The sequence below is a fragment of the Aedes albopictus genome, chromosome 2 (assembly GCF_035046485.1).
Source record: "Aedes albopictus strain Foshan chromosome 2, AalbF5, whole genome shotgun sequence".
In the NCBI taxonomy this organism is placed as follows: Eukaryota; Metazoa; Arthropoda; class Insecta; order Diptera; family Culicidae; genus Aedes; species Aedes albopictus.
In genome coordinates this window covers 44,597,801-44,623,628 of record NC_085137.1, presented here as the reverse complement: position 1 = coordinate 44,623,628, position 25,828 = coordinate 44,597,801, and the positions used below count along the sequence as shown (strand labels likewise).

At 44.2% G+C, this 25,828-nt stretch overlaps 2 protein-coding genes across 2 annotated transcripts in view; one reads left to right on the top strand and one right to left on the bottom strand.

The window, feature by feature from the left end:
* Window positions 1-25,828, bottom strand: part of LOC109432525 (protein abrupt) — a gene marked incomplete in the record, with an annotated part of 275,269 nt that overhangs the window by 169,310 nt on the left and 80,131 nt on the right.
* Window positions 13,696-20,587, top strand: LOC134286025 (uncharacterized). The gene is made up of 2 exons (XM_062847586.1): window positions 13,696-13,994; window positions 14,054-20,587. Exon 2 carries the CDS (start codon window positions 14,168-14,170, stop codon window positions 20,585-20,587), a length of 6,420 nt encoding a protein of 2,139 aa, XP_062703570.1. The 5' UTR covers window positions 13,696-13,994; window positions 14,054-14,167.

Sequence of the window (25,828 nt, the reverse complement as noted above, 5' to 3'; positions counted from 1 at the left end):
GGTAACGGTTGAATTTTGGACCCCTAGAGGACATTGGTTTGAATTTAATTCAAAATCAAACAGATTCAGAGGGTATTTACACATAATGATGATATTAGTATGTTCGTAAAAGCCTCCACTGTTCGTTAAAAATATCCACAAGGTCATTTCTGACTGAAAATTTGATGAAAATAACTGATTTTTGAAGCATCAGTTTTCACTGTTTTGGACACCCCAATATATTTTGGACCCTCTTCAGTATATATTTTGGACACCCGGTGTTTAAACTCGTTGAAAACTATTTTGGAAGAATTTGCCACCTGAATATGCTGGATCACATCCTAATTACTTGATTGACAAAGGCTGATTAGACGAACTTTGCGAATTCTATGCGCAAGAATGATAAACGTTTTTGTTTACATCTGCAAGTTTCCTCAGCACCGCAATCTCTTTTTGTAAACATGATGCGAAACTCGCACGGATGACGAGATTGGCAAAAAATAATTTCAAGGCAAATAAGGATATTTCCAGCGAGGAAATGATTGCTGCCCGTGCAGAGCGATCTTATTTAGCAAATGACTCTAAAAATTCCCGTCATCTCATCGTTAAACCTGTGTAAGTTGTGATAATAGGACACAGGGGGTCCAAAATATATGGGGGTCCAAATTATATTGGTTACCCTACCTAACATGCATCGAGCGGGCCTTCCCAAACAACACAATGCGATTTCGCGGGCCATCCCCATCGGCAAAACAAACCGATTTCCAAGCAGGATTCGACCAGGCTTCAGGTCGCGTTGCCAGTCGACACTAACACACTTGCAAAAGATGAGCAGTAGGCCTACCTAGCCACTTGCGGGTCCCCTGGTTTGCACCGACCGAACGTCTACTGTATATTTTTTTTTCGCTTTTCCAACATTTGTTTGCCAATGAGCTTCTGCACGAATCTGGCGCACTGCTCACTCCCACAGAAAATTTGAAAACAGTTCGCACAGTAAAAGTCAAATGTGACTTTTACTGTGCGCGCTGTTTTCAAATTTTCTGTGGGAGTGAGCAGGACAGGGCAAATTCGTACAGAGGCTCATGGACTTATCCACCGATGAACCAAATTCATCGCGGTCCTAGAATTTTGACACTAGAGCGGGGTCTGTTCCAATCAGAATCGTCCAATTCTGATTGGAACGGCCCCGCTCTAGTGTCAAAATTCTCGGACCGCGATGAATTCGGTTCATCGGTGGATAAGTCCATTATGCGTATAGACGAGTGCACCGATGAACATTGAGTCCACTGAGCCTGCAAATTTTTGAAAGCACAGCGGGGTCGACTCTCAACAACTTCTACTTAGAGATGCATCACCAAAATGCGCTGATATGTTTTTCTTTGATTTCTTACATGAATTTTCGTTTAGAGTGATGCATATACATATAATTAATGCACTAGTCCATATTTTTACAACTTCATCGCGAAAACTAGATGCAATAAATTAAACGAATTTTTAGCTGGGTAGAATTTGTTGAGAGTCGACCCCGCTGTGGTGTCAAAATTTGCTGCCCGAGTGAACTTTCAGCGGGCGGTGCACTCGTCTATGGACTTATCCACCGATGAACCGAATTCATCGCGGTCCGAGAATTTTGACATTAGAGCGGGGCCGTTTCCAATCAGAATTGGACGATTCTGATTGGAACAGACCCCGCTCTAGTGTCAAAATTCTCGGACCGCGATGAATTCGGTTCATCGGTGGATAAGTCCATTGGGCTAAGAATGAACTTCCCCCTGAAAAGTTCATTTCTAGGGATGTCTATTTCAAATACTTCGCGTGTAATGCAAAAATTGCAAAGGGAATATAAGGCTGAATGAATGAATATAATATGAATATAATGAGACAGATGCGATCAGCTGATTTCTTTTGTTTACCATGTATTTTTGACATACGATGATCGGGGTGACAGTTGAACACAAAGGAATTTGTTAAGCACCGACGACACTTGACGAAACTTTGGTAAGTTGTACTCACACTATGTTTACATTTTTGGCTGTCACCCCCATCGCGAAAAGTCGTCATGGATTGCCTTATTGCATTCATAGAGTGCCATAATTCAAATCAAGCATTCAACTAGATCTGATGAGAATCTTGCAGCAGAATCTTTTGTGGGATACTGTCGACACTGAATACAAATTCGAAACACTCGTTTGGAACAAAATATCCCATCTATTCTGGAAGATTAAAGGGGGTCTTCGAGCACAGTTTCGAACTCTTGTATATTAGTCATCCCTAGGAATGAACTTTTTCATTGAAAAGTTCATGTCTAGGGATGCTTAATTTTCATTATTTTAGCGTAATAATCGAAAAGGGAATATCGTATACGAAAAGTGTCAGAATTCAAATAATGCCGTTTTTATATTTGAACCTGGGTTGGAACTGGATTGGCGGAAAATGTGTAAACAAATAAACGTCAAACAAACTCAAACAAACTTTAGTACAAGCTAAACCGAAGTCGGGTTGGGGTTGAAACTGTGATCTCATCCAGTTTCAACCCAGGTTGGAACTGGATCAAAAAGAAAAACGGCATAAAGACATTCAACTAGTTCTGACGAGAATTTAGCAGTATATTTTTATGTAGATTTTTTTTATTTCGGTGCTGAATGCAACTTTGCAGGTGTACGATGCACTAGTAAGTGTCGGTTTTCAAAGTTTGGGAAAAAAATATCCAAATATACATTACAAGGCTTTTAGTAGGGATGAAAGTATTTGACGTATAGCATATGTTTTGACAGCAGTTCAATAGATTTGATTTCCATTCTCATCTAACAACGTCAAACGACAACAGCTAGACATCGAATCACTTGATCTATCATTTTTGAAATATAATTTATTCCAGTTTTTACAAAAACTTCAAATAACCGTTACTCAGTCTCGTCGCAACTGACAAAAAAGCAAATCCAACTGTAAATAAATTACGCGGCAAACGCGATTTCGATTCCCCAACAAACATCATGCCGTCAAAAGAACCGAGCGGAGCTCGCGCGCGCCTACAAATAGGCTATTCCATCATCAGCGCCTACTTTATACCATTATTGCGTGAAACATTTCCAGGCTAGAAAACAAAGCGCAAAACGATTCGCCCTCGTGTATGTAGCTTTGTATAATTTTTACAAGTGGAAACATGAGTTGCGATCTGGCAGAGACGCGCAAAAAATCGCAAACTTTAGCAATAAATAAAATAATAAAAAATTGTAATATTTTTCTCGCTTTTCAACTCCACCAGTAGTCAGACTCATCGAGTCGAGTCGAGAGACAGATCGTCAGATCTGTCCTGGTGGCTTGAACATAGTGCTAAAAGACGAACGAGCTCAGAAGCAAGGACCAGACGGGGGGCCAAATTTATCAACCAGTTGTACTAATGGCAATGGAAAAGCAATTTGAGCTGTAATGTGAAAAGTCTTATGATAGTCGTCCTCGTTGTCGTTTTGTTTTTCTATGTGGATTTTTCCGACTTTTCCTATATAGTGTTGCACAGTCAGTCAGTCAGTAGCGTGGGAATAAGTTGTAATGAAGGACGATGTCACGGCATGGGTGGCCGCCGCGTTTACGTTGTGTGTTGGTGGGGGCGAAAACATTCGGCGTTTGACTCCGCTTGAGTCGTTTTGGATTGTTATGTGGGGAGTTTGGAAAAAAAGTTACGATTATGATAAATCAAAACATCGAGTGTGTTTTGTTGGAATGTAATGAATAATGGAGTGTTCAATTCGTTGTTCGTGATCGAACTTGTAATTTGACATAGGGGTGCAAACATTTGAATAACATCACAATGTTATAAGAACAAATAGAGCATATAGTCACGGCAACAGTTCCTTTTTATGCATTTCTATTAGTTCAATTCAATGTTCGGTTTCAATGTGGGTCTGATTTTGTAATCGTTTAGGAAAGTTTATATACTGTTCTAAACTTCCGCTGTATTCTGGAATAACATACTCTTTAAGAAAAGCCTTCCGAGGGCTTAAAACTCGATAATAAAGTTAAATCATCAAAAATATTTAAATGTTGTTCATAACAACTGATAAATTTGAAACCATTAAACATATTTTTTTTCAAAATTGTCTCAGATTCGCGTGAGCAAACCTCGCTCAAAAACAAATCATTAGCCTCGTTTGAAATCAAGCGAAAACCTGGAACTGATTTGATGCTTTCGTATCAGAATACTGTTCGGCCGACGAGTTCACCCCGGGGATTCGTCGATTTGATTTGTCACGTTGGCTGGTTGGTTGGTTGGTTCGGTCGCCTTGTATCACCACCAACCAACCAGCCAAAGGGACATTACACTTTAATGGCTTCCCGTCATTTAAGGCGGAAGGCGGTAGTGGTGGGGAAAGCAACGTGGATAGATGGAACAAGGCAGAACCAGGTTAATGGCAATCGGTAATAAGTTCAAAAGCATTTATTTTTAACCAGCGGGAAAAACTTTGCCCCCGGTCCAAGTCTGAGTAGCTGACATGGCTTGTTGCCTTCGGTTACAACTACAAAGGAAGGACGATTCCCAAATTAGGCGAAAGGAGGGGTTAGAGGGGTACCTAATAGATATAGGTACATTAGTTTTATCGTTTATTAGATTTTTTATTTCGCTTTTTTTGGACGATTTTTTTCTGCCATTTTCGTCCAACTGGATGGGCCCTTTTAAACTGCCATGAATCACGTACATTTTCAATTTATTTAATTTTGTGCTAGCTGCTCGACGGATGGCCTTTGGTAACCCTCCCGCTGGCTGCCAGCGATTCACGTCATGGCGGTAGAGAACGAAAAAAACCGAGTAACGAAGGCTAAAAGCCTTTCGCTTGCGGGGACCACTACAACAGTTAGCCCGAAAGCCCGGAAGTCGTAGGAGAAAATTGGAAGGAGCTTCGCACAATCATTTCTGATTTATTGAGTTAGAAATTAAAAGGAATTCTCAACAATTGATTTAACTAGAAATTTTGCTAGCCACTTTAGCCACGCGAGTCCGGATGTTTCCCGGAATGGAAGCGGAGTTCTAAATTTGGAATCTTCAACCGGCCAACCAACCAACCGATCCCACCAACAAAATGATCCAAAGTTTGGCCATTAATTTTCCGATGAGGGAAATTTCCCATTCCTCCAACTCTGTAGTTTGCCTGTCCGACCGTCCTGGAAAAAAGCACAACAGAGCCAGCCCACCGTTTTCCTCATTCGGATCGGAAGGCCAAAGGGATAAACGGCGAGCCACCGGGCGAAAACATCGCACAGCCAAAGGGGTAATTACCTTATGAAATAATGAGATTTCTGCCTTTGCCACCCCGGGCACACCCAAGTACCACCATCAACCAACCACCCCATTAACTAGGTACGCCGAGCCATTGTCGCTGATAATGATTCATTGAGGGGACGAAAGGATAGTGCGAAAATGGCGCGGAGTGGAAATGTCAAAAAGATATTTGACATCAACCTTGGTAGTTTTCCGATGATAGTTCTTAATCTCATTCTGGAATAGCTTCGTTGGAGTTAGTCGAAACCTATGTCGAACACGTTTTTGATCTTGGACTAAAAATAGAGAACCGTCTCATGTTTGCTTGACGTTTATTTGTTTACACTACAATAATTCCTGACGTAATGAACTCCTATTCCTTAATCCCAAATGGTGTAAAATAACTGTCATTTCGCATAAAACACTAGTTGTAAGTCGGAGTAGTTTTGGAGTTAAGTCCTGATTTTCCTCAAATTAGTTTGTCTGAGATGAACCAGACTCGGGCTGAAAATCTCATAAATAAAGACATAAAAAAATAGTGTGTACTAAAACTTGTTTGACGTTTGTTTGTTTACTTCTCTAATCCACGTAATTTTCCATTTTAGGAAAGAAAAACATTTTGATGACTTTTTCATAATCGACTTTTATAGAAAACATGCAAATTGAACATCTGCAGAAATGAACTTTTCTATTGGAAAGTTCATTTTTTGGGATGTTCAATTTGTCTAACTTGAAAAAAATCGAAAAAAATATGAAAAAGTGACGAATTTAGAAAAAAATACATGAATCAGAAGGAAAATCTTCTATAGAAATGTATTGACATTATTTTTAATGGAAATTCAATTCAGAATCCGTTGTACGAAATGACGAACATGTTTGAAGTTTTAACCATTAACTTTCCACTCTAATCACACAATAATTTCTGGTGCGGAGTTTGAAATTAACGTACCCCTTTGGGGCAGAGGGTGTGCCCACACGCTAAGATCAGTTTACCTTTTTTTCAAAAAGTGCACAACCGCAAATATGCGTAAATGATACTCAAATATAGGTAAACAAAACTCAAATATGGGTAATGTGGACACAAATATGAGTAATTGTAACCCAAATATGGGTTAATATTACCTATAAATGCGGTTGTGCACTTTTCCAAAATATGAGTTTTATTTACCCATATTTGCGTAAAGTTTACGCACATTTGAATAGAATTGACCCATATTTTAGAAAAATAGGTTAACTGATCTTACCGTGCAGAGGAGGAAAATTTCCAATCATCGAAACGGTTTGTTCCTTCCCCCCATAACCAGAAGGGGTCTGACACCCTTGCGAGAAACTGATGTTCACGTTAATGACGGGAGAGAGCCGAGCCGAGTAGGCGATTTGCTTTTGCGTGCGATAAATCATGAAGCTCAAAATAATACCTCCTCGTTCATGTTGCTCTAACATGCAGCCATTTTTGAGTTAGTGCGGCTGATGGCACGAATGTTATAGCCTTATTGAAGGGAATTTGGGGAATGAAATCAATCAGAATCGTGAATGCTAAAAATTTTAGGAATTTCGGAATTTTTCATATTACTGAAAGTTGTGATTTACTCAGTGAAGGCCCGACAGACCTTCAAAGACAACTGTCAATTAACCTATAGGATGAACCAAATGCCAAATCTACTTTTGTTTCACTAAACAGCCAACAACAAAATTTTCGAAATTCGTATGGAGCGTAGACTTTGGTCAGACCCCCACGTCCCCCCTCAGAGTCTACGTTTATGGACAGGCCCTATGGAAAGAAAAAGCGGTTTTGAGTTTTGTTTCATCCAAGGGCACCCCCCTATTCTATACACAAACCAAGCTACTTTTGATTTGTCGTGTATGCTTTGTTTTGATTTTGCAACTGTGATCATGGACTTATGGACTTATCCACCGATGAACCGAATTCATCGCGGTCCGAGAATTTTGACACTAGAGCGGGGCCATTCCCAATCAGAATCGTTAAATTCTGATTGGAAACGGCCCCGCTCTAGTGTCAAAATACACGGACCGCGATGAATTCGGTTTATCGGTGGATAAGTCCTTGGCCAGAGGAACTGATTCACCTAGCGTGAATGAGGATGAGGTAACTGTCACTTTTGCATTTTTTATATGAAGATTCTACTTTTTTCTGGCTTTATATTCATCCACATTCATCCAGTTCCTCTAGCCTATGGACTTATCCACCGATGAACCGAATTCATCGCAATCCGAGAATTTTGACACTAGAGCGGGGTCTATTCCAATCAGAATCGTCCAATTCTGATTGGAAACGGCCCCGCTCTAGTGTCAAAATTCTCGGACCGCGATGAATTCGGTTCATCGGTGGATAAGTCCATGGACTTATCCACCGTTAAACCGTTGAACCGAATTGATCGCGATCCGAGAATTTAAACACTAGAGCGGGGCCGTTTCCAATCAGAATTGAACGATTTCTAATCAGAATTTAACGATTCTGATTGGGAATGGCCCCGTTCTAGTGTCAAAATTCTCGGACCGCGATTTATTTTCCTTTCACCGGTGGATAAGTCCATAGGCTAGAGGAACTGGATGAATTTAGATGAATTAAACGACGAGAAAAAGTAGATCTTCATATAAAAAATGCTGAATTTGACAGATGCTTCATACTCACTCACGCTAGACGAATCAGTTCCTCTTGCCTATAGACGAGTGCACCGATGAACTGAATTCATCGCGGTCCGAAAATTTTTACACTAGAGTGGGCCGCTTCCAATCAGAATTGAACGATTTCCAATCAGAATTTAACGATTCTGATTGGGAATGGCCCCGCTCTAGTGTCAAAATTCTCGAACCGCGATGAATTCGGTTCATCGGTGGATAAGTCCATAGGCTAGAGGAACTGGATGAATTTAGATGAATTAAACGACGAGAAAAAGTAGATCTTCATAAAAAAAAAGCTGAATTTGACAGGTGCTTCATCCTCATTCACGCTAGGTGAATCAGTTCCTCTAGCCTATGGTCTTATCCACCGATGAATCAAATTCATCGCGGTCTGAGAATTTTGACACTAGAGCGGGGCCGTTTCCAATCAGAATCGTTGAATTCTGATTGGAAATCGTTCAATTCTGATAGGAACGGCCCGCTCTAGTGTAATCATTCTCGGACCGCGATGAATTAGGTTTATCGGTGGAAAAGTCCATAGACGAGTGCACCGATGAACTGAATTAATCGCGGTCCGAAAATTTTGACATTAGAAAAAGTAGATCTTCATATGGACTTATCCACCGATGACATCGCGGTCCGAGATTTTGACACTAGAGCGGGGTCATTCCTAATCAGAATTGTTCAATTCTGATTAGAAGCTGCCCCGCTCTAGTGTCAAAATTCTCGGGCCGCGATGAATTCGGTTCATCGGTAGATAAGTCCATAGACGAGTGCACCGATGAACTGAATTCATCGCGGTCCGAGAATTTTGATACTAGAGCGGGCCCGCTTCCAATCAGAAGTGAACGACTTCCAATTAGAATTGAACAGTTCTGATTGGGAATGGCCCTGCTCTAGTGTCAAAATTCTCGGACCGCGATGAATTCAGTTCATCGGTGTACTCGTCTATGAACTTATCCACCGATGAACCGAATTCATCGCGGACCGAGAATTTTGACACTAGAGCGGGACCGTTCCCAATCAGAATCGTTAAATTCTGATTGGAACGGCCCCGCTCTAGTGTCAAAATTCTCGGACCGCGATGAATTCGGTTCATAGGTGGATAAGTCCATGGTGCGTGCGTGGTGAGTGTCGTGTCCGGATGCATCAAAATGAACGTTTCGTTTTTGCAAGTTGTCAATGTTGTGTTGTCTTGACCTCGCATTTTTTTTAAATTAGCTTTTTAGAAGTTCTAAAATTTGTAAATGAGAGCTAATGAGAGCTAATCCATGTTTGGGAATTGAATCAGCTTTCCTTATAAGTTCCTTATGTTCATTATTGAAAAAAACCAGAAAAATTCTACCAAAAATATCGTTTCTCTTAGCCTACCATTGGCATTTCACGTGAACCTCAATCCCTAGTTAAGTCTAGTTACTTCCATTATTTTCATTCACTCCTTAAATGCGAAATGTCCTTCCCCGTTACCCGCACGGCGGCAGTGTCGCACCCCAAAGAGAAAACTTGCCGAAACGATAAAAACCTCCACCGACAATAGAAGAGTACACACATTCGGTTGGTCGTTGGACGACGCATATAAAACACATCTTGAACCGCCGAAAAGCAACCCAACCCACCAACCCAATTCTTCAGAATCTGAAGAAGAAGGATTGTGTAGTATGTATTCACCCTTCGCTGCCTTGGGGGAGCAGCACCCACCCCCATCAGGCAGTTCTGGACGCCCGACCAACCGCACGGGGTGGTTAACGGACATTCGTTGTCCGCGCCACCGCTGACAGACAGGAGCACCACCAAATGTGAATCGTCGTCAGTGAGAGAGAGGGTGGGGAATGGCAGTGAGATGGATGAAATGCGTTAGACACTAACCAAATAAAGTATTAGCTGTACCTTAAAAGTTTACAATTTCGAGTAATTTTTCAAAAATTACAACAAAAAATCTCTAAAACTGTAGGCATTCCACTCCATTCTCCCCAGCAAGTGCAGAATCTCCAAGAAACACGTACCGCATACGTAACGTTCAATGAAAGATACCACCGCCGATTCGAGAAAAAGGACCGAAATTGGCTTAGAAAAAGAGAGAAAGACTCTGCACAAGCTTGGAGATGCGAAAATAATGCTTTATCTGCGTTTGCACTGATGGTAGTGGTCAGCCGGTGTGCCCTATCCCCATTTCCGCCTAACCTCACTCCCCCCACCCCCCCCGTCATGTGGTCCTAGGTGGAGGGTGATACAGGGGGAAGGGGGTACACGTTTTCGGCTTGACCACACGTCTCCTCCGCTCCCATGGGTACTCCTCGGCTGGCTAGCTGGCTGACTGACCAGTGGTTGTGGGTGGTGGTGGTGGTGGTTTTGCATGGAGAATTGGGGGTGGCGAGCTGCGGAGCCCAAAAGGAGCACAGTTTTCTTTTTCTTGGGAATTGTTGTCCGGCAGAACGGAGTAGAAGCTAGACGGACGGAGGGAGGACGAGGAAACGACGGTGGTTTACATAAGAATCGAACTTTCACGTGGTGTTTTTCCAGGCTAGCGTTTTCAATCGCATTTCTGGAATTTGTGAGAACCTTGAATCAGAGAGGCTGTAATTTCAGTGCAGTTTGTAAAATATTGAACGATTATAAATTTGCCAAAATTCCGGTCAATTATATGCAATTTTACACGTAAAATTATGCCTTATCTATGTGTACATTTCCTAACATGTTTCTTAAGCTATTACTTGGAAATTCTCCTGGAATATCTCCTCCATTCTTAATGAGTTATAGTTTAATTTTTAGTACAAATTTCCCTGAATTTCATTTCAGTTTTGAACATAAAATGGTCTCATTTTTCAGTAAGTCTTGAAAAACCAAAAAGAGGGAGACATTTTTAGTCAGGCTTTCCTATGTCTTTCTTATGTCTGGGATTTTATGGATATTTAAGGCAATTTGATTTAGAACTAGTAGAGGACTTGCAAAACTTTTGAAAATCTCTTGATAATTTAGAGATGTAACAAAATAAAAAAAAGGATTTCTGGAAGGATTTCCTTGCAAAATTTGAAGAACTCCTGGCAAAACTTTAGGAGGAAATTTGTTAGAATTTTATTAAATTCTCTAAAAAATGTTGCTGGAATTCAAAGGAAATAAATATGTCTTAAGAAAAACTGTATTTTGATTTTAAACATTCAATACAGAACTTTCTGAAACTTTTTAATTTTAATGGACTTTTTATTTAGCCAGATATTTTGGGGAAATTCTGATTCCTTCATATCCTTGTCTCCTCATATTTTTTTTTCAGAAAATTTATCGAAAATTCTCTAAGAATGTTCCTAATTCGGTATTATTCTTAAAAAGGATTTATCAAGAAGACTACCTTCAAAATTTCAACGATTCGACAACATATTTCCATACTGCCATACGCAAACCTATTGAGGAAAAATTCTGCATGAATTTCACTGAGGGTTCAACTGTGAATTCTGTCAAAATTTATTAGAATATTCTTGAGAAATTTCGTGAAATTTTCTCCAGCAGTTTCGCATCAGTCAAATTTCAGTTCATTGAGAATGAATTATGTATCCCATTTGAAATGCAGACTTGTTCTAGAAGTTGCAACAAATGTTATTATTAAATGCATCGTACATTTTAGTGCATTTTTAGGAATATGCATGACTTCTTTCGAAATAACTGAATTCTACCTTAATTTAATAATCATCATACAAAAGTTTCGTTTACAATGCGCTTACAAATGTTTGCAAAGATTTTTTTTAATATTCCGCAACTTGATTGAGTTTATATAAATTCCTCAAGCTATGTATCTCTGAGTAATTCTTCAAATATTATCCTAGGAGAGCAGACCAAATTGCACCTATAAACCATTCAGTGATTTTCTCGGAAATGTATAAAATTGTCGTCTGAAATGGAGTTCTAAATTCAAATTTTAAATATCCTCAAGTAATTCGAGAACGAGGAGCTATGGCAACGGTTGGTTCGAGGGTTCGTTCAAACATTAATTCTGTAATTTTACAAGGAATATCCCCAAAATTGCAACAAATTCATTCAAGTTTTAATTACAATTGCTTCTTACAAAATTAAACTATTTTTTTGTATAATTTTTGTTCAATAAACATAATGAATGCAAATAACCATTGAACCTAAAAAATATGGCCATAAAAAATATCTTATTGACATAAAAAAATCCTGAGAATTCCAGGTTTTCCATGTGGTAGACATTCTGAAATTCCTTTGAACTCCAGTTTTTAGGAGGAATTTAAATAAAGGAACTTACATATTTTCGTCTGTATTTGTTCTCTTCGTCATAGGACGATTTTTGAAACGTGTTGAACTTAAAGTTGGCCTCAAATCTGCTGAATTAAACGACCAAAAAGGCAATTTTTTTCCGATGAAAACCCCTCATAACGAAGAAAACAAACCTGCCGATAATAATCACCCTATTCTAACCGGTAGTCTAGAACCCAAATGTTGAACGAATAAATGTTCTAATGTTGACCGATTCTCTCTAATTGTTGAACGATTCACTCCGATAATCGAAATTTTCAATTTTGCTACAAGTTTGTCTTACTTGTTGGTTAGGCGCCAAAGGAGTGTCTTGGGTTTCATATAGGTTCCAGCCTAAGTAATATATTTTAATCAAATAGACAAGAAGTGGTTTTAAGGACCATCATAAAACCAAGATAAAAGGTATAAGGTTTCATGACGGCTCTCAAAATCTTTACCACAGTAATTGTATCAAGACTAATTGTATCAGAGGTGTTCCAGAGGGCTACACATGGCTCCAAGGGCATTTCATAAGGTTTCAGGGGGTTTCAGGAGATTCCTTAAGGTTTCTGAAGCCTTTTTTGGAGAGGCTTTCAATAGACGTTGCAGGAGATTCGGCGAAATTGAGGGGGACACCAGAGTATTTTAAGGGCTTACAGGAATATTTCAAGGGGTTTAAGAGCCATTTCAGGCAGAATCAGATGGCTTCAGAGAGTCTTCAGTGGCTTGCAGTTGGGTTTCAAAGGAAGTTCATGGGGTTCCAGGGAGGAGGAGGGCGTCCTGGAGTATTTTTGAAGGTTTCAGGGGATTTTAGAATCATTTCAGGGAGTTCCCGGGAGCTTTCAGGGAGCTTCAGAGACGTTTAAAGGGTTTCTAGGGATTCAGGGCAGTTTCAGGGGGATTATGGGGGTTTCGGAGGCGTTTCATTAATAAAGGTTTCAGGGTGATTTTGGGTGGTTTTTATGATACTCTCAAGCAACCCCCTAAAACCCCTGAAGGCCATTGAAATCCACTTCTGAACTAGATGATGATGATGATGATGATGGTCTCCATTCATTGTAGTACGGTACTAAGCTCGATAGCAATGGGCTGTCCATCCAATGTGATTTGATCAAGCAAAACATTATAATTATACAACCAAGATCATACAATTATATATAACGCAAGCCACCATTGGAGGATGCCCCAATGAATGTGAAAAAAAAGAATCTGTCATTCTCCACTTCTGACCTAGACGAAAAAACTCTAACTTTTTCGAAGACACAGTGTGTGTTCAATTGACAAATTGTGTCGACGCAGAAGATGGCCAGCTGGCAACCCTGCCACCAACCGATTCGGAAGCGTCGCTTTCCACGGTCGAAGCGTCGCGGCGATACGAGTGACAGCTGTCACCATCAGAATGCGAGCTGTCACATATCTATTTCCGGTTCTCAGTTAGCACATTTTCTGTAAAGGTGAAGTGCGAAGATCACGATTGCTAAAGAAATCGTCCATTAGTTTTCCTATATTAATCCAGTATACAGAAAAGTATTATCTTTTGCTTTCGCTGAAGTGTTTTTGCTTCCACTGAACGACTAGTGCAGTGGTTAGGTTCATCCGTTTGTAAAGTTCTAGAGATCGGTTTTAAAGTTCAGTTTGTCCGGTTTCAGATTCGCAGTAAGTTAGTGACCATTCCACATAGCCCAGTCAGTGTCCGAGTCCGATTCATAGTCAGGTGCTCCGTCGTTCATTGTTTATGCGGTAACGAAAAGTAAGCACTAGAAATTTGTAAAGAAAATGTTCCATACTAAAATTAAACACTTCAGGTCGTCGGTCCTCAGTACTCGATTGAGGTTAGAAAAGGGCGTGCAAGAAGCCTAAAGTTCACCGAATTGTAAGTACTAATAAAATACGTAACGCAGTGAGAAAATACTAACCATAACCATGTTACAGTTTGAAGCAACAACAACAACACCACATCGCATATTAAAGAATTTGCTATCAAAACCGGTACGACTTTCAATCACGCCCAACAGCCCCGACAATCTTCAAAAAATTCGTGCCAACATGGACGAGAGCCGGACTTCAAGGGCAACCGAAGGACACGTGGAGCAATCCAGTTGTGCGGCCTGCCAACGTCCGGATAGTGCGGAGGACATGGTCCAGTGCGACCATTGTGACAACTGGAAACATTATTCGTGCGCCGGAGTGGATGAAAGTGTCGCAAGGAGATCGTTTGTATGCGGCGACTGCACCGCCCAGCAAACCGATGACGTCATCTCAGTGCGAACCACTTCAACCCGATCCAGTGCAACATCAACAATCTCAGTCTGCCTGAGTCAGCTGGTTGAACGTCAACGATTGGAGCGCGCTCGTCTGGAATTAGAGCTCCAACGTCGCCATTTGGACGAGCAGCAGCAATTAATCGATAAAGCGTTCGACGAAGAGACGGACAACCATCACGGCGGCGGTTTACTCAGTGGTGTGAACGTCAAGATCACTGCATCGGCACCCAGTAAACACACCGGAACAACAGCCCTTTCCGAAACACCTGTGGGACCGTCGGATCGTCGTTCGAAGACGCAGTTTGGTGCCCCCAAGTCAGCTGCTCCAATTATGGTTTCGATTCCTCTCACAGCGTTGGAACCGAAAACCGTAAAATACCTCCAAGGTAAGAAGAACCCCCAAGTTGCCTTCCAAGAACTCAAAGCCCGGGTTGAGCAGTGCGAGAAGCGCGCCAATCCAACACGAGACGAAATGTCAGACCTACAAGCCCAGTTGGATCTGTGTCGTAAGCTCTTGGAAGGATGTCAGACTACAGGAGCAACCCAAGAGTCTGCTCAACGATCGGATACGGAAAATCCGAAGAAGAAACCACCGCCACAATCAGCAGCGAGCACGTCGCGCGTTGTGATTCAGACGGGAACCATACCGAAGGCAAATCGATCGTTGCTTGCGGCCACCGAAGACGATCGGATGCACTCCGATTATCAATCCGACGCCGGAGCAGTAGGAGGAATCACATCGCCGGATGAAATCTGGCCGTTGAAGCATTTGGTAGGCCAAACAGGCCAGCCCTCGGTAAGTCGAGCAGCCGAACCAGCTGAAATACGTCCGAACGACATGGAACCCCCAGGTAAGCGTCAAGCCTTGAGTCATTCTATTGAAAATACGATCAAATTCGTCCCTGATTGTTGCCCCACGACCAATAATCCAATTGCCCGAGAGCAGCTGCGATTCGTCGCGCGCCCAAATGAAATGATTTCGCCTCCCACTAACTCTCGAGAGCAGCTGCGAGATCTCCCCGCGCACTCGAACGATTTCGAACTTCCTGACATTCAGCGCAAGTCTCAGTCAACCGGGTTGTTAACGCGTAATCCCCCCTCGCGTACGGTTGAAACGTCTCAGTTCCCTCGTCAGTCAGAAAGCTACCAGCAAAATCAAGTGATTCCCCAACAAGATCCAGTTCGACCCACACAGCAGCAGCTAGCAGCAAGGCAGTCCCTGGCCAAGGACCTTCCTCGATTCAGCGGTGACCCAGCGGAATGGCCGATCTTCATCTCCAACTATCGCTACACGACCGAAGCTTGCGGATTCTCCGACGGTGAAAACATGCTCCGCCTCCAGCGGTGCTTATCAGGATCCGCGCTCGAAACTGTACGCAGTCGGTTGGTGCTACCAGCAGCGGTGCCGCAGGTAATTGAGACACTTCGTTTGAGGTTCGGACGCCCAGAGTTGCTGATCAACGCTCTGCTACGCAAAGTACGTGAAATTCCGGCCCCCAAGTTGGAGGGGCTTATTGATTTTGGTATGGCAGTGCAGGCATTGTGTGACCACATCGAAGCTGCGAACGAACGCGCTCATCTCTCGAACCCATCCTTGCTTCAAGAGCTCGTAGCAAAACTTCCCGCCGATCAACGGATGATGTGGGCCGGCTACAGACGAGGATTTCAGCAAGTCGATCTGAAAACCTTCGGCGACTATATGGCGTCGGTGGTAAGAGATGCGACCAGTGTAGTGACCTTCGAACCGGAGAACCGGAACTATGGACGCGATCGACCGAAGAACAGAGTGTACGTCAACGCTCATGCCGCGGAACGATCCAGCAGAGCAGCAGATTCGTTGAGTGATCCAGAGCCTCCGAAGCAGGTTGTCTGCGCCCACTGTAACAAAGGAGGACATCGAGTACGCGAATGTAATGCGTTCAAGCAGCTGCATGTCGACGATCGCTGGCGTCGAGTTCGGTCATTAGGCTTATGCCAGAACTGTCTGTTTAACCATGGACGGCGGGGATGCCGAGGCCGAAACATTTGCGACATCGACGGCTGCCAGTTTCGCCATCACACTCTTCTTCACTCTCCCAGAGGGCCACTGAAATCGGCGGAGCACACGATGCAGATAGCAGAGAACCACACCCATCGCCGGTTGACCTCCTCGATGCTGTTTCGAATCATCCCAGTGACTTTGCACGGGACTAAAGGTTCGATCAATACCTTCGCTTTTCTGGATGAAGGTTCCGATCTGACATTGGTGGAAAGCGAGTTGGTGTCTTCCCTCGGGGTGAAAGGTACCAAGCTCCCACTATGCCTTCGATGGACGGGAAACACATCGCGCGAGGAGAAGGACTCTCAGCAGGTCACGATCGAGATCAATGGGATCGGCCAGGACAAGCGACATAAGCTCCTGAATGTAAGAACCGTCAGCAATCTTGGACTGCCCTGTCAAAGTTTCGAGGTGGATGAAGCAGTAAAGAAGCACGACCACCTGAAAGGAATTCCCCTCACAAGCTACCGCGATGCAACGCCAAGAATACTCATCGGCGTAGACAATTTGCGTCTGGCCCTTCCGCTGAAGGTGCGCGAGGGTGACGGTACATCGCCAGTTGCAGTGAAGACTAGACTTGGATGGTGCGTCTACGGTCCTCGTGGAAACAGTAATAGCGAATCCTACAGTTTCCACATTTGCGAATGCTCGTGTGACAAATCGCTCCATGAGTCGGTGAAAGATTTCTTCGCCATTGAAGGAGCAGGCGCCGGGCCGACGGAGATCCCGCTGACGAAGGAAGACGAGCGAGCACTGATCTTAATGGAAACTACAACCCGTCGAGTTGGGAACCGTTTCGAAACGGGACTGATTTGGAAAGAAGACGACATTGAGTTTCCGAACAGCTATCCCATGGCAGTGCGGCGTTTGGAATGCTTGGAGCGCAGAATGGATCGCGACCCGGTACTTAAAGCGAATCTTCACCGGCAAATTCGCGAATACGAGGTGAAAGGATATGCGCATCGAGCGACGAGCGCGGAAATGGAGGCCGCAGATCCCAGACGAGTATGGTATCTGCCAATCGGAGCGGTGATGAATCCCAAGAAGCCGGGAAAAGTTCGAGTCATCTGGGATGCAGCCGCCAAGGTCGAAGGTGTATCGCTGAACAGCGCACTCCTGAAAGGGCCGGACCAGCTATCTTCTCTTCCGGCAATCCTGTTTCGATTCCGTTTGTTCGGTGTGGCGGTTAGCTCGGATATCCAAGAGATGTTCCACCAAATCAGAATCCGAGAAGAAGACAAGAATTCCCAGCGTTTTCTGTGGCGCAACAAGCCGTCCGAGAAACCGTCGGTCTACTTGATGGACGTTGCCACCTTCGGCAGCACGTGTTCTCCAGCATCGGCGCAGTTTGTCAAGAATCGGAATGCCGAGCAACACCGCGAGCTGTATCCTGAAGCTGCCAAAGCCATTGTGGACGACCACTACGTAGACGATTACCTAGCGAGTTTCAGTACGACCGACGAGGCTGCGAAAGTAGCAAGCGAGGTACGGATCGTACATGGCAACGGAGGATTCAAGCTACACAACTGGCGGTCGAACAGCGGCGAGGTGTTAGAACGCATTGGGGAAGTGCAAGCCGACGCAGATAAGCATCTAATTCTGATGGACGCTGCGAAAACAGAAAGGGTTCTGGGGATGCTCTGGACACCTCAAACCGATGAGCTGAGTTTTTCTACCCAGATGAGCGAAGAGGTACAAACGTTAATGCGAACGTCTACACGGCCGACGAAAAGGCAAGTACTGCGATGCGTGATGACATTGTTCGATCCATTGGGACTGCTATCACCGTTCCTCATCCACGGCAAAGTCCTGATCCAAGACCTTTGGAGAGAAGGTACCGGGTGGGACGAGCAAGTCAGCGCGGAAGTTTTCACGAAGTGGCAGCGATGGATACAGATGATCGAGTACATCACTGAGTTACGAATTCCCAGATGTTACTTCCGTCACGCAGATCAGACGACCTACCGCGAATCTGAACTCCACGTATCCGTCGATGCGAGCGAGGTAGCCTACTCTTGCGCAATCTACTTGCGTACACTGAACCACGGAACCGATCCACAATGCTGCCTGATTGCGGCCAAATCGAAAGTCGCTCCACTAAAGCCGTGTTCGATTCCAAGACTGGAGTTGCAAGGGTGCGTCTTAGGTGTTCGTTGGTCCAAGTTCGTCCGAGATAACCACGACATTCCTGTATCGAAGACGGTGTTTTGGACAGATTCCAGAACGGCCCTGGCCTGGATCAAGGCTGATCCCAGGAATTATCGGCAGTTCGTATCCTTTAGAGTCGGCGAGATTCTAGAAAACACTACCGCAGCCGATTGGAGATGGGTGCCGTCGAAATCTAATCCAGCCGATGAAGCGACCAAATGGGGTAGCGGCCCGTACTTCAACCAAGACAGCAAGTGGTTTCACGGACCCACTTTTCTGCGTTCGCCGGAATCCGAATGGCCACGCCCCAAAGAAGCAGTGACCGAAACTACCGAAGAAATGCGTGCAACGATCCTCTTTCATTGCTCGTTCGACCCGGTACTGGATTTTGTTCGGTTCTCCTCGTGGGACCGGCTTCTGCGGGCGACTGCCTACGCCCTCCGATTCGTGAACAACTTGGTTAAGGTGAAGCCGAAACGAACCGGACAGCTTCAACAGGATGAACTTCGAACAGCAGAAGAGACGATTTTCAGATTGGTGCAGCGTGAATCCTATCCGGATGAAATCGCCGCGCTTTCCAATAAGAACGCGAACGAACTAGGGCAAGAGGCGATTGGGAAGCACAGCTCCATCTATCGTTTAATACCGTTTCTGGATGACAGCGGCCTGCTGCGTGAACGTGGTAGAATCGGTGCAGTTGAAGGCGTCTCTTACAGCGTGCGCCATCCTATCATCCTCCCAAGAAACCATCACGTAACGAAGCTACTTGTTCGCAGATATCATCAGCAGTACCGCCATGGCAATTCGGAAACCGTGGTCAACGAGATTCGTCAGCTGTACAACATTCCAAGACTTCGAATGATAGTTAGACAAGTTAGCCGCGACTGCAACGCCTGTAAGATCCGTCGGGCAAAGCCAGTAATTCCATTGATGGCACCTCTTCCTCCTGCTCGACTGGCTCACCATGAGCGTGCCTTCACCTACACTGGCGTGGACTATTTCGGACCGCTGCTGGTGAAGCTGGGACGCTCCAACGTCAAAAGATGGATCGCACTGTTCACGTGCCTGACAGTACGAGCCGTCCACCTCGAAGTCGCCTACAGTTTGTCAACGGAGTCGTGTATCTCCTGCGTCCGCAGATTCGTGGGTCGCCGGGGCCCACCTGCTGAATTCTTCAGCGACAATGGGACCAACTTCCAAGGAGCCGAACGAGTTCTGCGATATCAAATTGGCCAGGGACTGTCGAACACCTTCACAAACACCAACACTAAATGGAGCTTCATCCCACCTGGAGCCCCACATATGGGTGGAGCGTGGGAACGTATGGTACAGTCTGTGAAGGCCGCAATGATGGATGCGTACGCCGAGGGGAAGCTTGATGACGAGGAACTGCAGACACTGGTCGTGGAGGCGGAAAACATAGTCAACTCAAGGCCTCTGACGTATATGCCGCTCGAGTCTAGCGAAGCAGAGGCACTCACGCCAAACCATTTTCTGCTGTTGAGTTCCAACGGGGCAAAAGGAAGCGAAGCAGTCAGAGACACAGTTTGCAATCGAACCAGCGAACTCGTACGTCGAGAAATCTTGGGAAGATCCTGGGAGCTGATACAGCGCCAGCTGGATACTTTCTGGAAACGCTGGCTAACGGAATACCTGCCGATAATCCGTCGGCAACCAAAATGGTTTGAAGAAACTCGATCGCTGAAAACAGGAGACCTGGTAATGGTCGCGGAATCGACGGGACGCAGCAAGTGGGAACGCGGTCGAATCATCCATATGATTCCGAGCCCGGATGGCCGGCATCGACAAGCCGTCGTACATATTGGGGACAGGACTCTACGTAGGCCGGTGTCACGGTTGGCGCTGCTGGATTTACAACTTCGTGAAGTTCCGGAGGCTTCCGGACTACACCCGGGGGAGACTGTCGACGCAGAAGATGGCCAGCTGGCAACCCTGCCACCAACCGATTCGGAAGCGTCGCTTTCCACGGTCGAAGCGTCGCGGCGATACGAGTGACAGCTGTCACCATCAGAATGCGAGCTGTCACATATCTATTTCCGGTTCTCAGTTAGCACATTTTCTGTAAAGGTGAAGTGCGAAGATCACGATTGCTGAAGAAATCGTCCATTAGTTTTCCTATATTAATCCAGTATACAGAAAAGTATTATCTTTTGCTTTCGCTGAAGTGTTTTTGCTTCCACTGAATGACTAGTGCAGTGGTTAGGTTCATCCGTTTGTAAAGTTCTAGAGATCGGTTTTAAAGTTCAGTTTGTCCGGTTTCAGATTCGCAGTAAGTTAGTGACCATTCCACATAGCCCAGTCAGTGTCCGAGTCCGATTCATAGTCAGGTGCTCCGTCGTTCATTGTTTATGCGGTAACGAAAAGTAAGCACTAGAAATTTGTAAAGAAAATGTTCCATACTAAAATTAAACACTTCAGGTCGTCGGTCCTCAGTACTCGATTGAGGTTAGAAAAGGGCGTGCAAGAAGCCTAAAGTTCACCGAATTGTAAGTACTAATAAAATACGTAACGCAGTGAGAAAATACTAACCATAACCATGTTACAGTTTGAAGCAACAACAACAACACCACATCGCATATTAAAGAATTTGCTATCAAAACCGGTACGACTTTCAATCACGCCCAACAGCCCCGACAAATTGAGAGATATATTTGTGAAAAAATTACCACTTGTTTTGATGGGATTCGAACCCACGACGCCGTATCGCTAGTCCGGCGCTTTTACCAACTAAGCCACAGAACAAGTTACGATTCTTTGAAATAGAAAGTCAAACTGGATTCCAAGCATCACCCTAACCGGGTCCGTCTTTCACAACTTTATCTCTCTTTCGGCTTAGATGTCAATCTCCCACACTCTCGCGGTTGCGCCTTCGAAATAATGAGCGCGAGCGAATACACATATACATACGGTTGAAGAGCTGTTTCCCTTCCTACCAACTTTCACAGAACAGTGTCAATCTATCAGATAACGCCTACAAGTTGTGCAATTTAGCGAACTTTGCCGCTTTAGCTTCATAGTAATAATGATCACCTTACGCCTGGCATCCACGCACCAATGTGTGAGCCCTCTGCCAACCTTAGCCCACCAATACTCCGACATTCGCATGAGTTTGCGCAGACGCAGAGGTATATTCGGTATGATGTAGATACAAACGATTGCAATCACCACTTCCTTCCCCTTCCCCACATTGACCAGCAAACTGACGTGACAGGCGCCATTGTCGCCTAGAAATAGAAGATCACCAACGCTCACACACTGAAGATACCTGCTAGTCCCCGGCAGTTAATCTCATTGGTTCCTTGTGTGAGTGTAGCTGGTCTGGCGATACTGGAGTGGCATCTACGGACGGTCAATCAAGCTCAAGAAATCTCTCTGAAACCCTCTGAAAACCTCATTTAGACTACTTGAAACCGCTGCAAGTTCCCTTACAATTCCTTAACACTCTCTGAAACCACTTGAATTGCTTTTGTAAGTCCATGAAATCCATTGAAACGCCCTGGAAACCCCTCTTGAGAACCTCTAGAACCCTTTGTAATGTCCGTGAGATGCCCATGAAACGCACCCGAATTCCCTCTGAAATACTCCGGAACCCTATGACATCCCCAAATTACATTAAACATTGACATAAAATCTAATTTTCAGAATGGTTCAGTGTTCGTATGACCACTAGTGGTAGGATGGGGTTTTATACGTGTCTTTCTAGAGAATATCATAAGTAGAAACTAGGATAGGCATTTATCGATGAGCTCATTCTATATAATTAGAAACTAGCAGTATAAGATATGGATATCTAATCTATATTTTTAGTGTATTCACTCAACATTTATTGAAAAGTTCTTCCAAGCATCGATTCAAGTTACCGAGTCATTTTTTGATATTGTCGATATACATTTTGAACATTTTAGTAATAACTGTTTTGATTCAAATAATGGTTTGGTGGTTTCAAAAATCATATCGCTTGTCAATGCTACTTATACTTAATTCATGCCATGTGACCCCAGTGGGGGTGTTACGCCAAGAAGAACCCATATCTAAGTTTATTATTTGCTATCTGTTTAGTTAAAAATCGTTGAGAACTCTATAGCGTGCTTATTGAAAAGTCTAACAGAGCTCAAGAATGATTGTAGATGGATTCAACTCAACTTTTTTCAGTGGACCACAGACTCAATGAGAGCAGTTCATACTGGCAGCGGAGGTCGAGTGTGAAGAAGGCACATGTGTGCGAATTTCGCAGTACCAACAGGGATACCAGAAAGCAAAAAAAAAACGTAAAGAAGGTTCAAGGGGATTGCAACCGTTGTTGCTGTCGTCCCATTCCCCGTCGGAGGAAGGGAAACTTGATAAGACGATCCGGGGTTCGGGATCCAGAGACCGGAAATGGGGGATGTTTGTTAAAAAATAAAGTATAAAACTGAAAAGAAAGATATATCTGTCCAATAGATCTCCCTTTTATTTCTTTGTGTGTCGGTTGGTGAGGTGCCCGACTGGGACGGTGGCGTTGGAGACGTCCACACACGTGTGTGTACGAGAGGGGTTCGGTTCAAGTAAACAACCAACCACCGAGATCTCCTCTCCGAGTCCGAGTCCGAGGCGGTTTATGCCTTCTTGAAGAAGGTGTCCTTCGGATCGTAATGCGCTCCACCGCCGCATCCGCCGCCACCGCCACTGCCAGAGGTGGCGATGATGGGACGAGACTATTTACCATTTTAACCATTGCACTGAACCCGCACTTGGCGTATCAGGCGGTGGGGAGGGAGGGAAAGGAACACGTGGCACGGCAAGTGCTTTTCCATCGTCCGAGGATTTCAGACTTTTTCCTCCCGCATGCCTCCCCTGAAGGGACGAACATTTGGCAACGCTTGTCTGTGAGAAAAATAATGGTAAATGGTACCGGAATAATCAGCACATAAGCGTCGCCAGGCACTCCACCCACTACGTACCGGTTTGGGGTGGGTTGCTTCTTGAGTCCCGAAACATCCGCATATTGATTTATGGTTTTCTTTTGGGGCTATCTCCCACTACTGACACTCTGTCTGCGGTGTTGCGAGCGCCCTCTAAGTACATTCCACTTCGCAGCACATGTGCAGTTTTTTTGGACGTTGGTCGGACCTCGGACGGAGTGGTGCATGTTTGGGCGATAGCAGCCAAGCATCAGTAGGTACATCAACGGGTCCATTCCGTGCGGTGGAATTTATTCCGCTGGAAAATTTATTCAATTTGATCTGTCGTCTTGGCAACGGAACTGCCCGGGTGCGCAATTTATTGCTTGACTTTGCGCCCTTTTAGGGAGATATAAACCGAGTACTTTGCAGCAGTGACTTTTTGTTGCATAATGTGGATTTATTATTGTTGATTCAGTGATCCCAATTGAGATCCTGCTAAACATCAGTGCAGATTCAGGTGAATCTCAGTGTGAGATGCAGGTGAATCTCAGTGTGAGATTCGGGTTAATCTCAGTGTGAGATTCGGGTTAATCTCAGTGTGAGATTCGGGTTAATCTCAGTGTGAGATACAGGTGAATCTCAGTGTGAGATTCAGGTAAATCTTAGTGTGAGATACCGATGAATCTCAGTGTGAGATTCAGGTGAATCTTCGTGTGAGATTCAGGTGAATCTCTGTGAGATTCAGGTGAATGTCATTGTGAGATTAAGGTGAATCTCAGAGTGAGATGCAAGTGAATCTCAGTGTGAGATTTAGGTGAATCTCAGTGTGAGATCCAGGTGAATCTCAGTGTGAGATTCAGGTGAATATCATTGTGATTCAAGTGAGATTCAGGTGAATCTCAGTGTGAGATTCAGGTTAATCTTCGTGTGAGAATCAGGTGAATCTTAGTGAGAGATTTAGCTGAATCTCAGTGTGAGATTCAGGTGAATGTCATTGTGTGATTCAGGTGAGATTCAGGTGAATCACAGTGTGAGATTCAGATGAATCTCAGTGAGAGATTCAGGTGAATCTCAGTGAGAGATTCAGGTTAAACTTCGCGTGAGATTCAGATGAATCTCAGTGTGAGATTCAGGTGAATGTCATTGTGAGATTTAGGTGAATCTCAGTGTTAGATGCAAGTGAATCTCAGTGTGCGATTCAGGCGAATCTCAGAGGAGATTCCGGCGAATCTCAGAGGAGATTCCGGCGAATCTCAGAGGAGATTCCGGAGAATCTCAGAGGAGATTCCGGAGAATCTCAGAGTGAGATTCAAGTGAATCTTAGTGTAAGATATCAAGTAAATCTCAGTGTGAGATTCAAATAAATCTCAGTGTGAGATACAAGTGAATCTCTGTGTGAGATTCGTATGAATCTCAGTGTGAGATTTGTGTGAATCTCAGTGTGAGATTCGTGTGAATCTCAGTGTGAGATTCGTGTGAATCTCAGTGTGAGATTCGTGTGAATCTCAGTGTGAGATTCGTGTGAATCTCAGTGTGAGATTCGTGTGAATCTCAGTGTGAGATTCGTGTGAATCTCAGTGTGAGATTCGTGTAAATCTCAGTATGAAATTCGTGTGAATCTCAGTTTGAGAATCAAGTGAATCTCAGTGTTACATTCAGGTGAATCTCAGTAGAGATTCAGGTGAATCTCAGTGGGAGATTCGTGTGAATTTCAGTAAAGATTTCAGTGAATCTCAGTGGAAATTCCAGTGAATCTCCGTGGATATTCCAGTGAATCTCAGTAGAGATTCAGGTGAATCTCAGTAGAGATTCAGGTGAACATCAGTAGAGATTCAGGTGAATCCCAGTGGAGATACAGGAAAAAATGTACAATACTCAAATGGAACGAACTGCAGAGCATGTATTACACCCTTCCCTTAAACATTTCTGTTCCCTCCCCATGATATGTCAATCACGTTTAAAGCTCACAATGAACATCGATTCACATTTCCACACCGACCGACTATCACGATGACGGCGGCGATGGTGGCGGCGGCATTAACCGAAACGCCTGTGTGTCTTCTTCCGCTTTCCGTTAGTCTTATTGCTTATTCGCATCGAATCACATGGACGGACGGACGGACGGACATCGCATCGGACATGTAAGATGGATAATGTAAACTTTTTTTCCACCTCTCTCTCCGGTCCCCATTCATTGCTCCATCGGCCCCCAGTTAAGTCAGTTGTATGTGGGAGGGTTTGCGTATGTGTGTGCGCCGCACATGAACCAGCGATCGGATCGTCCGGCTTTTACTTTTATTGTTTTGCTGTTGTTGCTGCTAGTGCCATTGTCGGTTGTTTTGGAAGAATCCTT

What these genes read in the sequence shown, in the direction of transcription:
- LOC134286025 (XM_062847586.1), top strand. Translation starts at nt 14,168, where the DNA reads ATGGACGAGAGCCGGACTTCAAGGGCAACCGAAGGACACGTGGAGCAA.